This window comes from Indicator indicator, chromosome 8 (assembly GCF_027791375.1).
Source record: "Indicator indicator isolate 239-I01 chromosome 8, UM_Iind_1.1, whole genome shotgun sequence".
Taxonomy (NCBI): domain Eukaryota; kingdom Metazoa; phylum Chordata; class Aves; order Piciformes; family Indicatoridae; genus Indicator; species Indicator indicator.
In genome coordinates, this window is record NC_072017.1 from 34489221 (window position 1) to 34503863 (window position 14643).

The following is a 14643-nucleotide window of genomic DNA, read 5'->3' on the forward strand; positions in this document are numbered from 1 at the left end:
TTCTTCAGTGAAAGAGTGGTCAGGCATTGGAACAGGCTGCCCAGGAAGAAGTCCCCATCCCTGGAGGTGTTCAAAAACCATGTAGACATGACATTTCAGGACATGGATTAATGGCCATGGTGGTGTTAGGTCAGAAGTTGGACTCAATGATCTTAGAGGATTTTTTCATCCAAAACAGTTCTATGTTTCTGTGTATTCACAGGACAGGTCAGAGAGAGGCCTAAAACAAGGAATAAGGCCATGTACCTGGGGAGAAACATCTTTGGGGCACAATGTTAGCTTTGTCAGGTTTGATTGTCAGATATCTTTCTAGTGTACCTGGGTAAGGTCCACACTGTGGAAAGGTACCCCACAAGATTATCTGTCTCTCTGTTACCATTGTCATTGTAGGGAAGGTCAATGGAATTTCTGCATAGAGAAAGCCCACAGGATCAAGCCTAAGCTCATCCCATTTGCAGGAAAATTGTTCCTTTCTGTAGAACCGAGTTTTGTGTGCTCCCGACCTTCCTAAGCTTGGTGAAAAGAATAATGAAGATATGAGGCTTGATTTTATACAGCTAGAGCAAGTATTAGTTTTCACACACAGCTTGGCAATTAGCAACACAAGGTACATAAACAATGAGAATGTTCTTCTTAGGTGCTCATTAAATAGGCATTTGAGAATAACAGTGCAGCAGCTCTGCTGGCTGCTGCAGTGATGGCAGCAATGTCCCATGCTTTAGGATAATTGCTCTAATTGAAACAGGTGTGCCTCAGCACTGCAGCAATTTAGCTACTTTGTCATCTCACTCCAAAGTTTACAAGCAGGCTTTTATAATTTTAATTTCCATTAGTGGAACATCTCTGAGAAGCACCATGACTGAGTTGAAAACATTTTCCATTATCTGCAAGTAGTTGTAAAGTGCTTTCTACTGTCCTTCCCCCATGAAGAATCCATTTTGGCTTGCTTCAGGGGATTTGCCTTGCAGAATTCCAGCAACCAAGAGCTAGAGATGCGTTTTGAGGCACATTTACTGGATGTGTCAGGTGCACTGACTGGGAAAATCAATGCCTTCTGGATGGGTGAGGGGCAGTTCATTATGCTAAGGCCACTGATTAGTGCTGAATTAAATGTTCTCATTCTGTTTCTAAATGTTAAATTGCAGTGGTGGTTTGGAGTGCTAATGAAACTTTTTCTATGGTTCCTTGGTTTAGGTGATCATGAGAAGCAATATGAAAAGAGCAATGGCTGAATCTTTGTAGAGATTGGAAAGGGGACAAGAAACTAAATGTCCTTTGTTTCTAGATTTTTATTTGAACTAGTATATATGCTTGCCATTCTCATCCTACATATGGCTTAAACAGAATGAGTCTTCTTCAGATTGGAAAAAAGATTTTGCAAGTCTCTTACACTTTCTTATGTTTCTCATGCTCCATTTTTTGTCATTGTTTCATGACTATACCTGTATTTTCATCCTACAGGGTTAAAGGAATATGGGGGAAGGGGAGAGCAGAGGAGATGCCTTGAAGGGAAAAGAGACATTTTTCAAACCGTGAAACTTTTAAAACCCATGGATTTCAGATGAAAGGCACATTTCTGTGGAATGAGAACTCATGGGATAATGTCATACGTTCATGTTGGATGACATTTGATTCGAACAATGAAACTAGAGTCTGAAGATACATTAGGCTTTTGTCTAATCAGATGAGTGCAGTTAGCTTCTAAAGTCTTGAATCTGGGGGCCTACTAGAAAGCTGGTGAGGGACTTTTTAAAATGTCAGGTAGTGATAGGACTAGGGGGAATGGAGCCAAACTAGAAGTGGGTAGCTTCACATTGGATGTTAGGAAAAAATTCTTCCCCATGGGGCTGGTGAGACACTGGAACAGGTTGCCCAGAGAGGTGGTGGAAGCCTCATCCCTGGAGGTTTTTAAGGTCAGGCTGGATGTGGCTGTGAGCAACCTGATGTAGGGTGAGGTGTCCCTGTCCATGGCAGGGGGGTTGGAACTGGATGATCCTTGAGGTCCCTTCCAACCCTGACAATTCTATGATTCTATGAATTTCCCTACCGTGGCTCTATTTACCTGGAAAAAGCAACTCCATTTTGTGCAACATTATTGCATGAGGAGATACTCATGGTAGTCCTGGTGAGTGTGGTTTGTTATTCACAAAAGAATTAAAGATGCAATGGGTGTCATTCCACATTGCCTTCTGTTGCCCCAGTTTGTCATCAATATATTATGAGAAAGTGAGCAAGAACTTCTCTTCTATGCTTTTCCACTTCTCCTTTGAGGTATTGAGAAACTGTACATATTTAACACATTTTTCTTGAAGATCGGTCGCTCCTTACATACTGGCAGAGTTCATGCCTTCTCGTTCATGTTAAGGCTGCCATTTCCAAGAAAATCAAACAGCTTCCCCAAATGAGGACATCTGTGACAAGAAGAAATGCAAGAGGTGAATTTTCTTCTTTCTCTTGCTGTTGATCCTCTCATTTCTCATACTGTTTGAGAACAATTTGAAAGGGAGTTTTCTTCATGTAGGTATCAAAAGCTAATGCGAATGAGGCAAGGATATACAAACAAAATTGGATTACTTTTTCATTAGTGTTAACCATGGCAAGCTTGTTGTGTGGTCACAGGAATTCCTGGACATCTGAGTGAGTAACAGGGAATGGCATTGTTGTGCTCCTGTACCCTAACTGGAGAAGGTTGTGGATGATTCCAAGAAGTATGGTGATCCATCTTTTGGTTAAAACTTGGGTAAACATTAGTGTTCAAGTGTCACTTTTTTTAACCAAAGCATCCTAAGGCAGTGGGAATGTGTGGCCAATGTTTAAACCCTAACCTAAACGAAATCAGCCTTATTCAGCAGTCAAAATATGTTAGTGCTGATTTTGTGGAAACAGTTGTAGTGAAATGCAGAAATCTAGAAGTAAAGCACATCATCTACACACAATAATAATAAGTTGACATCTGGGCAGAGGACTTGCTTTTCTAAATCTGGCAATTTATTATAAAAAATTAGTTTTACTAAGTACTTCTTGTTCACCTCTAAACACACAGAATCTCTTTCACAAGATTACAAGATTCATAAACTGAGGCACCTCTTTACGAGCAGCTGCCAGGCCCCAATGTTTGATTCGTTTCCTTTGCCTTCCTGATGTCTTTTTTTGCCTTACAGACTTCTTGAGATTTCCTTTCACTCTCTAATATACTTGCTGATTGCTTTTTTTCCCCTTTGCCTTTTTGGTTGGTTGGTTGGTTGGTTGTTGTTGTTGGTTTGGTTTGGTTTTCCTTCATACATTAACTGTTACCATAAAAAAAGAGATGGTCTTTTGCCTTATGTTATGCAAGTTCTTGATTCCTGCTTGGTCACACTAGTCTGCAAAGATGTTGTCTCCTTTGGTTCTCATAATGTTCAGCAGGTCTTTTCAAAGTAGGCTTCAGATGGCATGTTGCATGAGATATGCTTTTCTGGGGTAACCACGCTGCAGTAATTACAGAATGGTTTTGTTTGTCAGAAGAACCTTTTCAGGTTATGAATGATTGCATAAATTCTCTCACTGGTTTTTTATTGCTGAACTGATATATTTTATTTCTACCTTCGAGTTTGTTTCCAAGTAGAAGTAGTTGAAGCATGGCTGAGTTTTGTCAGAATATTATCGTTCATAATGCATTAACTTTCAAGGGAACAAAATCCATCTCACATTGTATTCTAAGTGCAGTAACCACAAAGAAATATTCAGTGAGAGATGAAAACAATGAGGGGGGAAAACCTCTACTAAAGAGTTAAGCATTGTTACTGTGTATTCAATTAAAGCTAGCCTTCAGCTTTTGTTGTTTCAGGTTAATATGATACTGTTTTGAAGGGCAAGTTTTAAGTAGGCTTTAATTTTCACGTAAGCTGCATTCTGAAGGCAAAATCTTTATGTAACTGCAAAAAGCACAGACACATGGAGTAGATTCTAGTAGGGAACTTCATAACTATTCCAAGGGTAAACTTTAACTCTACATTTGAAGTCAGGAAAGCATTTCAAAATAGTGATATTTCACCTTTTAATACAGTTCTGGGAAATGAAGAGTTAGGTCTTGCATTCCTGCTTTATATCAAAGCTAATCCTCAATCTTGTAGGCAGATCAATGGCAGAAAAAAAAAAAAGAACCCATAAGCATATCATTCAAAACAACCCCACCTTTGGTTTCCCACAGGTAACCTGATAGCACTAACTGCTTTCTTCAAACCAATAAACATTGCACCAAACTGCTGCATGGAATACCTCACTTGTGTGAGTCTCGCAACAGTATCTTTGTTCCCTCTGTATAGAGATAGAAACAAATTAAATGTAGCAGCCACAATGAATTAAAGTTTGATGAGATGTATGTTGCAGAGCCTCTCTTTCATGGAGTGCAATGGTAGATGGATTTCACTCCCTCTTCTTACACGAATAAAGCTTTCTTTCTCACATATAAAAATCAATACAGTTAAAAAGGAGGAAAGCTTTCAATAAACATCTTAAACCCCTTTCTTATTCACACTTAGCTAAGATTAAAGCTGCAGACTTGAGTGCAGATATACTGCACAAAAATAGAATGACTTCACCTTCTTTTATCATTTTAATGCAACTCCCTTACTTTTTTTCTTGAAAAGTTTTTAAGTACCCAAGCTTTGTACTGTGTATTTGCACAGGGAACTTTTACCTTATGTATATTTTTATGGTGATTTTCATATAATGTCAGCTTCTTAAGAATACTTCTACCAAAGAACTTGCAACTTTGAGCCCAGCACACAGGGAGCTCTTCAACTGTGGCTGAATGGTTGGGTCCAGCAGTTCTTTTCTGTTCTGGGATATGGGAATAGCTTCTGTGTGCTTCCAGTCTGCCAGTGTAATTGTGTCTCTCCTTCTGCTGGAGAAGAAACTTAGGCTCTTGGCCAGGTGGATACTGCAGAAGACACCAGCAGATCCCTATTCTGCACAATTGGGACCCAAAGATTCTGTGAAACTACCAAAAAAGAAAAAAAAAGTTTAACATTCACTTTAAACATGCTTTTTATTCCTCCTTACAATTCCACTTAGCTCTGTCCCTATTGAAGTCCATCATAATAGAAGGGAAGACAGCTGAGCATGAACTTAAAATGAGGCCTTTTCACTTAAGGCCTTAATGTGAACTTCCCATGCACATCTCAGGTAATCTCAGGTGAGATTATTTTATTCTTCCCATACACTGTATCAAGGAACTCCTGCCCTGTATGGAGTTTTAAGTTTCTTCATATAAGTATTTCAAAAAGGCAGGAGAGTTCACAAAAGCACAGGAAGAATGGTAGGAGTTCTGCGAAGCCTCTATTGCAGTGGGAAGAGTAATAATCCCACTTTACAAACTGCATCAAAGGCAAGGCTAAGAGTCACCTCGTGAGAGCCTGAGGCTAGGGAGCATATTTCTGAGAACATATGCTTGTAGAAACACATAAAATTACGTTCTGTGCCCAGAAGTTGAAACTAAGAAAATTCAGGTAAATTGTAAGGAATTAATTCCTAAATGTTCTTTGAGAATTAAGTGTCCTTTTAAATCTATACTTTTAAGAGACCACCACAGTGGTTTTAGTAAATGGATAATTAAACTAGAAGGATCTTGGTGATTCCCTTTTCTGTGATATGATTCAGTGTGGTCAGACTGATGGAGCTTTTAACCTCAAAGTTCTGTTAATACAATTTCTTCTTTTGAAACTGTACAGCAAGCTTCATGTCTTTCTGTTCCTGTTTTTTTTGTGTGTGTGTGAGCGATGGAAAATCAAATGGAAATCACCCACATATTGAGCATGTCCCTATTTGGTTGCCTGACAGAAAACTTTTTGAAAATGCAAGTATTCAGAAATGTCAGCTGTCTTCCAAGCAGTTTATAGACTTAAAATGAACCCAAGAGACCAAGTTATAGTGTCCTTATTCTACAAGTTTCAGGCAGCCTTCAGATGGGTAAACTTTGAAATACCTCATGAATAAAGAAAAAATGAACAAGGTTTAGAAATCATTTCTTCTTAAAAGAAGAGAAGTCAAGTAATTAAAGCAGTAATCCTGGAGATCTAGGTTTGGCTGCTTCTACTGTACAAAAACTTACATGGGATCCTTGGCAGATTGTTTTTTATTCTCTTTAGCTCCATTCCTACTAGGTACTTACAGCAGTGCATCCCACTATCCAGATCCCTTGTGTGCCCAAGAAATATTTTAACTCCGTATGCCCATCATTTCCATATCTCTTGATAGTCACAAAAAAGCAGCTTAGATACTGCAAATAAGTGTCCCTCAGGTTCCCAGGGTTGTCAGGAGCCTGGGAGATGCAGAAAGCTCAATGGAGGTCAAGTGCAACAGCTGTACCTATTCCCGAGTCCCTTACTGTTGTTCCACAGGACTGTGATTTTGAACTGCTCCAGGGGTATCAAACTGGCATATTTTATTGGTCAGCAAATCTCAGGTTCCAACTTGAGGTTGGAAGAGACATCTGGAAGCTGTCTTTGTACAACCATCCTGCTCGCGCAGGACCATGCCCAGGCACCAATGAGGGAGATTCCACAACCTCCCTGGGTTGCCTATGCCAGTGCTCAAAGTTTAAAAAAAAAAAAAATTGTTTCCTGATGCTTTGAGGAAGTCTCCTGTGTTCCAGCTTGTGCCTGTTGCCTCTGTTCTACACTGTCACCCTAGAAACACAGTGCAAGTGCATTAGTCTTCTTAGTGGTGTCACGTTTTACATCTTAAAGTGAAAGCAGAACTAAAAAAAAAAAAAAGTAGTTCTGTATTTTTGTCTGGGTCAAAAGTAATTTTGTTGGAATAGGGACAGTAAAGATAGGTCACTAATGACTATCCTAATACCGTGCTGTCAAAATACCCTAAACATACCAGTCCCCTTCCTGATGAAGTCAGATCATCTCAAGTGTTGAAATGTATATTCTTTACTTCAGTCACTTAAAGCTGTTGCATTTTTAACAGCGTCACCTATTTTTCAAGAATCTAGGAGTGAGCAGCATGTGTGAATGTGCCCTGCTTTCTATACTGCACTTTCAGTATTTGTTCTGAAATAGAAGTTGAAGCTACTTTAAGCATAAAATATTCTGAATCGTTTTACCAGCATTTCTGTGGGCAGTCTTTTGCCTGGATCTCTGAATAAGCAGATAGTTGTAATTTCATGGTAATAACCTGTAGTGTTTCTTCAGCATCTTAAGTTTTTAAGAGGGGAAAATTAATGAGCTGTCTTCTGATACTTATAATGTATTCAAAATGCATTTGAAATAATATATTTTATTTTTGTTTAATGTTTTCTTCTCTCTAGAAAATACAGAGGACATTCTCGTGATATATGAGCAAGAAGCAGAAGAGTGGGCTCTGTACTTAAAATCTCTTTTTGGACACATAGTGAACGAAGGAGGAATATTACTCTACAATCTAGAGACTTCATCTTTCAAGCACCAGGAGCTAGACTCTTTACCCTGTTATAAATGTAAAGTCCTGATACTCTCATGTGGCCTTCTGAACTGCCTAAATCGAAAGAGAAGTTATTTTTTGGAACGTGTTCTAAACCCTGCAGATCATGTGGTTATTCTGCTTTGTGGGGTGGAGAATTCAGAGATTCTTTATGACCTACTGACCTTAGACGGAGGCATCCAAGAGATTTCCACTGACCAGGAACCTGAGGAATATCTCTCTGTTGTTTCTGGGATTATTCAAACAGGTAATCTGAAAATGAAAACTTTGTCCGATTATTAAAAGAGTTTTCTTAGCTGTGATAATATAATTTGGAAAAGAGAAAAACAAAATCAGATCTTTCTGGTGAAATAGTTCTTTTCAGCTTGGTCTAGCAGTTGTAGTTTGGTGATGGATTTGTCATTGAAGTGTGATGAAACTATTGTACAGGAGTCCAGCTCCATTTTTGCAGAGAATCAGCTTTGGAAAGTCTAAAAGCTGCCGCTGGCACCTGTGGACCTACTGTCACTACTTCAGGGTAAGACAGAAGAGCTGACATACTTTTATTTCTCTGTTGCCTTATTTTACAAATCTCAGAAACTGTACAAAACTAGGGGTTTATGTTTCATCTTTTTCAAAGTGCCTTATTGTGACAGCATGTACAACTCTTCAGATAAATTTGACGGAATGAAAAAGAATTACTGAGTTAGACCCAGCTTCATGGATAGCATGATTTCCTGTGCGACACACAAAGCTGCATCACTTTTACCAATCCAGCTAATACATCTGTACTAGAAGGACAGAAACTATCCAGTTGGTATGTGTTTGCACATCCATGGAAACTACAAAGAAGAATTAATATAAAAACTAGAACTTCTGGAATGTAAGAAAAACTCTCCTGAGGGTGAGACAGTGAAATCACAGAATGTTAGGATCCAGAATGGACCTCAAAAGATCACCCAGTCCAACCCCCCTGCCAGAGCAGGATCACCTAGACCAGATCACACAGGAACACATCCAGGTGGGTTTTAAATATCTCCAGGGAGGGAGACTCTGCAACCCCCCTGGGCAGCCTGTTCCAGTCTTCTGTCATTCTCACAGGGAAAACATTTTTCCTCATATTTCCATGGAACGTCCTATGCCTCAGCTTCCACCCATTGTCCCTTGTCCTGTCATTGGGCATCACCCAGCAGAGCCTGACTCCATCCTCTTGGCACTCACCCTTTACATATTTATAAACATGAATGAGGTCACCTCTCAGTCTCCTCCTCTCCAAGCTAAAGAGCCTCAGCTCCCTCAGTCTTTCCCTGTAAAGAAGATGTTCCACTCCCCTAATCATTTTTGTGATTCTGTGCTGGACTCTTTCAAGCAGTTCCCGGAGGTTCTTCTTGAACTGAGGGGCCCAGAACTGGACACAATATTCCAGATGTGGCCTCCTGGACACAATATTCCAGATACGGCCTCACCAGGCCAGAGTAGAGGGAGAGGAGAACCTCTCTTAACCTACTAACTACAACCCTTCTAATACACCCCAGAATGGCAAAATCTGTGCATGTGGTTTAGTTTAACCCAGAGTTTAGCTTTGCCAAGCTGCACAAATGAAACCAGAAAATAACTTTAGAAAGACAGATGTATGGGCCACTTTGGAAAGGTGATATAAGTTGTACACAGGTTTCAGGTAGATGGCTTTGAAAGTGTATTTACTAATGCTTCTTTGTAATCTCTAGACCTCCTACCTCCTCTCAGCTCTTGATATTTTGGCAGGATTTTGTTTGCTAAACAGAGCATTGTGCTGTCTTTGTTACCTGCAAGGTGCCATTTTATTGGCTTGGGAGCTTGTGAGTGAGAAAGACATCCTACAGTTCAGGAGTTTTGCTCAGAAATGACCCTGGTTGTGGATGCACATGAACAGCCAAGAATATTCTTTTGAACACAAGGGTAGAGAGACCCCAGCTGAGTCAGAGTGACCTGCTGCCTTGTGCTTGAGCAGATAAGCTTAAATATACTAAAAAGCTTTCAAACCTGCACCCAGTGTGTCTGCACACAGTCTGGCTATATCAGATGAGTGCTTTTGAAACTCCTTTGCAGCCAACTCCTATTCTGGCATTTCTTGCTCTTCAGTATTCATTAACCTTTTTCTCAGTGTATCTTTTTCTGAATGTCTTACTGTTTTGGGGCTAATTAGAGTTGTGTGGTTCAGTTTCAGGAGGTAATGTTTGCAATTTCTGACTGTGTCTGTTATGTAGCTTCAGTTTGAAGTTCCTTGGCAGGTTTTTAGTGGAATGAAAACAGTGGATCTCTACTATGTGTGAGTGTGGATATAGAGGAAGGAATTGCGCCCAGAGACAGATGACTCATGCACAGGAAATTGCACTTTTCTGCAAAGATAAACAGTTTATCATAGAATCATAGAGAAGTCTGGGTTGGAAGGGACCTCCAAAGGTCATCTAGAGCAAACCCCTCTGCAGTAAACAGGGACATCCTCACCTAGATCAGGTTGCCCAGAGCCCTGTCAAGCCTCACTTTGAGTATCTCCAGGGATAGGGCCCCAACCACCTTCCTGCACAACCTGTTCCAGTGTTCCTCCACCCTCATAGTAAAGAATCTGTTCCTAACATCCAGTCTCAATTAGCTCTTTCCTAGTTTGAAGCCATTGCCCCTCATCCTGTCACTGCAGGCTTTTGTGAACAGCCTCTCTCCATCCTTCTTGTAGGCCCAGAAGATAGATGATAGTTCGCTGATCGGTGCATTCACAAAAATATTTGTGGCACCTGCCCTTGGGATTTTACTTGCATTGTAATGGCAAGTGACTAATGGGTGCTCGAATGATCTTTTGTTTGGCAATGGTCAATATCAGCAAATTCAGAGATGAGTACAAAGCTGAATTAATCAATAGTTGTTGAAGGCCTCAATCTTAGTGTGATAGATCACTAATGACTATCCTAACACTATGCTACCAGTATGTCCTACACATACCAGTCTCCTTCCTAATGAAGTCAGGGGTGAACAGGCTGTGGCTGGAATCAGACAAGTTCACCTGACTGAACTAGTGGTTCACTAGGTGGTGCTGCCTGGTGCTTCAGGGTGTAAGCCCTGCTCCATAACCTTTTATGGTAGCTATCTCCAGTTTAATTTCTAGTACAGAGGCATAGGATTTATTGGAATTGTACCAGGACTTTGGGTGTAATGTGGAATGCTGAAATACTACTTCACATTTTGAATCCACTGTTTGCTTGTTCTGATGGAAAATCCTCTTCATGTTGGTATAAGCAAACAGTAAAATGAGCAAGCAGTGGTGATGGATTTTCTTAGGCTGTCAGCAAGACTTGTGCTGATGAGCTCAACCCCTTAAATTAAGTGGGAACTTTACCATTGCCTTCAGTGGGCAAGTGTTTCATCTGGGTTTTGACAGTGACTTGAAGCGTAAGAAACAAAGCTGAAGTGCTAACAAGAAAAATCACTAGAATTGTAGAGTTTTTTGTGAATACTGAATGCTGTGTTGGGGGCTGCGTGTGTGTGTGAGAACTAAAGTTTTGATTGTAAAGACTTCTCAGGTGGGCACACAAGACTGAATAAATACAAAGTAGCTGGTGGTCGGTTCTGGCCTCATTCACTGCCAGGGGAGGTTGCAGCCGATGAGTACACAGTTGTGCCTCACTTTCCTCCTCCTCCTCCAATGTATTGGCATTCAGGCAGCACATACTGTTGGAGTGCTTCAAGTCAGGTCATTTGCTTATTGGGCAGTGTCTCAAATGTGAGTTAAATTTATTATTAAAACAATCTGTGTGAATTTATTTTAAGCAGAAGAGCAGTTGGGGCATTTTGTTAGCTGAAGTGTCCTATGGTATAGTCCTTGTTTCCATTTTGCCCTGCCAATGAGTCTTTGAACTGCTCTGCAGGGACTGCTGCTAAGATCACCAGGTTAATAACTCTTCCTCAGATGTTGTGTTTCTCCACCTCCACACAAAATGTTTGCTGGGATGCTGGTGCAGCAATGGGGATTTGTTAACAGGAATGACTGTCAACAAAGAAATGATTGATATCACTGACTTATTTCATTTGCTGAGTAATTCTGACTATTTCACACCAGAAGAGAAACTGAAGTGGCAGTCTGGAGGAGGCAACCATAGCTAGGATGTTGAGACTGCCATCCCCTGCTGCTTAAAATGTTTGAATTCTTTGTCCTTTCATCCCTTAGTTCTACAAAATCCAAAGAATACTTTATACATCAGGTTTCTAGCAGCTCATATTTTGTTCTGTCTAGCCAGTCGCAGTGACCTGTACCCTTGGATTCTGAAGTCTGCATCCTGTATATAACTTTTTTACTCTTATTTTTGACAGTAATTGGATGAAAACTGCTGGATCTTAGGAAGAATACTTCAGTATGAGGGTGGTGAGACTCTGGAGCAGGTTGCCCAGGAAGGCTGTGGATGCCTCCTCCCTGGGGGTGTTCATGGCCATATTGGATAAGGCTTTGAGCAGCTTGAGTCTAGTTGAGAGGTGTCCCTCCCCATGCCAGGAGGCTGGAGTACATGATCTCTAAGGTCCTTTCCAACCTGCCCCATTCTATGATTTTAAAATTAATCTGCTGACATCCTAAAGTGAATGTTTTTAACCAGCATTTAGGACAAGCTCATAAGAAGTTCTATTAATAATAAAATTTAAATGACTAAAATATGATCATTACTCCAACAGCTTGTACTAGTTAACGTACTGTGATTTTACTGTTGTTTATTTAGGTTATAATTTTTTACTTTTAAAACAAATTAAGGGGTTGAGCATCATTAGTCTGCTCTTTCAAGGCTGGAAGTAGATACCATCCAAATTTATGTCTTGCTTATGGCACGGCAGTCATCAGTCAGTATTTAAGTGGAGTTCTGAGGTTATTCCTAAAGCTGAAATTTAAGAATTACTGCAGTTATTTTTCAGCTAGAATTGTAAAATGGTTGTGTGAGTCTCTGGCCTTTCACATCCTTCATATAACGCATTACTGAATTGTTGGGTTTTGCACTGTGGCTACCAAAGATAATTACTAAAAGTTATCATTGGAAGGCATCTAGAGTAGACCTCCGGAAATGCATTCTTTGTATATTTTTGGGCACACAAGCATTGTTATAAATATAAAATATAAAAATTGCTATTTGTAATTTCATCATGATGTATTTCTGTTAAGGTATTGTCAGCTTAGAAGTAGGATAAAATAAGGAAGATGTTGTTTTCCAGATTAAAAAAGTTGTAACACTTATCCTTGAAAAAATTAAGTATAGCACCTATTGAAATTCAAAGAAAAGAAAGTAAACCCAATATTAAAATAGTTTGGGTTTTTTTTTTTCTTTTAATAGGATCAGATTTGATTCTTGGTAGGGTCTCTCACTACTTACTTACAGGCCTATGAGGATAGACCTTGGTCCAGAAAATGTTATTACAGTTACAAAGTTAAATGTTGAATAGTCAACAGTTACACAGTATTACAGTATCACAGTATGTCAGAGGTTGGAAGGGACCTCAGGAGATCATCGAGTCCAACCCCCCTGCCAGAGCAGGATCACTTAGGGTAGTCTGCACAGGAATGCATCCAGGTGGGTTTTGAAAATCTCCAGAGAGGGAGACTCCACAACCCCCCTGGGCAGCCTGTTCCAGTGCTCTGTCACCCTCGCTGTAAAGAAGTTTCTCCCCATGTTGAGGTGAAATCTTCTATGTTCTAGTTTGAACCCATTGTTCCTTGGCTTATCACTCAAAAGAACCTGTCCCCCTCCACTTGACCCCTTACAGCTGTGATGTAGCCTGTGACTACAGGGTCTGCAACAGCTGAAGCCTGCAGCTGCTAAAGCCATGCAACAGCAAGTCAGCTGTGGCCTTTGTCCATAGCACTGGCTGCCTTTAGTTATGTAAGTGCATTCTTCCTGCCCCTTGGCCCTGCCAAGAACCTACCCTGATTTAGTGCACAGGATAATTAGTGCTTAGTTAATTAGAAGTTATTTGTTTTGTGCTTGAGTTTGAGGTTGCATTATTTATGTATTGAATGCCAATCAAATCCTAATGTCCTTTTCTGTAGAGCTCCTTCTTGCCTCGAGTGCTGTCCAAATGTTGTTTTATCATCATTTTACATTTTACAGTATTTAGAAACATTAGGATGAAGTGTTTGTTCGACTTCTGATGCCACTTTAATTAATGCATTACCTTTCATGACACTTACCAGTATACAGTAATTTTTGCATCCATATTCAAACTCCCTTTAATTTCAGGTGCATTTGTCATGCTCAGATGACTGCAGCTCAGCTATAAGATCTTTCACAGAAAGTGAAATACAAAACTAATGTGCACTTTGAAAAGCATGTTTGAAAAACCTTCCTGTTTCTCTCCCTCAAAACTTCAGAATGGGAACCTGAAATTACCTAAATTCTCTTTTACCTCTTATGTTAATGTTATGTCAGATGTCTGTCTTCACAGAAAGAGTGAGCAGCCATTGGAATGGGCTGTCCAGGGAGGTGGTGGAGTGACTGTCCCTGGAAGTGTTTAAAAACAGACTGGATGAGGCACTCAGTGCCATGGTTTAGTTGATTAGATGGTGTTGGGACATAGGTCGGACTTGATGATCTCGAAGGTCTTTTCCAACCTGGCTGATTCTGTGATTCTGTGACAGTGTGGTCCCATGTAATGCAAGAGTGGCATAGGCAGATACTGCATAGTATCACAGAAAGTCTCCTGGTAGTTAAGCCATCAAAAGCATTTCAACAAATCTGAACCAACATGACCAAAAATGTGGCCATTGCTTTTTTGATCCCAAACTCTAGCAACACCGCCCAGGTGTTTTTTATTCCAAGCTTGCATCCATTTTTGATTTCTCACTTTCCTGCACATGATTCTCTCCTCTTTCCTTTTGCCCAGCTTCTCTCCCATTGTTTGCTATATTTACTTCCAAGGAAACTTCTCTTCTTCAATCCCACATTTCTTACCTGCTATAGTAAATTGAAAATCAGTCACAGGGATGTCTAATAAAAAGGAATAAGTACAATTCCATCTAAAGATATCTCTAGGCTTGTTCCTTCCACCAGTCCTTAGATTTTAACTGTGCTTTGTTTTGTTGGGTTTTTTTGTAATCTGCAAAACGATAGCTTTACAATAGCTTTATCTTACATTGAAAATAACCTATAGAGTTAAATCTAAGAAAAGGAAGTGGAAATTGGTGTAATGATATTTCCTTATTTTTGATTT

General features: G+C 40.0%; 1 protein-coding gene across 1 annotated transcript in view; it reads left to right on the forward strand.

Annotated features, from left to right (window-relative positions):
* Window positions 1-1882: 1882 nt before the first annotated feature.
* BANK1 (B cell scaffold protein with ankyrin repeats 1) overlaps window positions 1883-14643 on the forward strand; it is a gene marked incomplete at its 5' end in the record, with an annotated part of 142586 nt that continues 129825 nt past the window's right edge. The window contains 2 exons of the mRNA XM_054382960.1: window positions 1883-1904; window positions 7298-7696. Of these exons, the coding sequence (XP_054238935.1) occupies window positions 1883-1904; window positions 7298-7696 (421 nt within the window). The remainder of the gene's footprint in view (window positions 1905-7297; window positions 7697-14643) is intronic.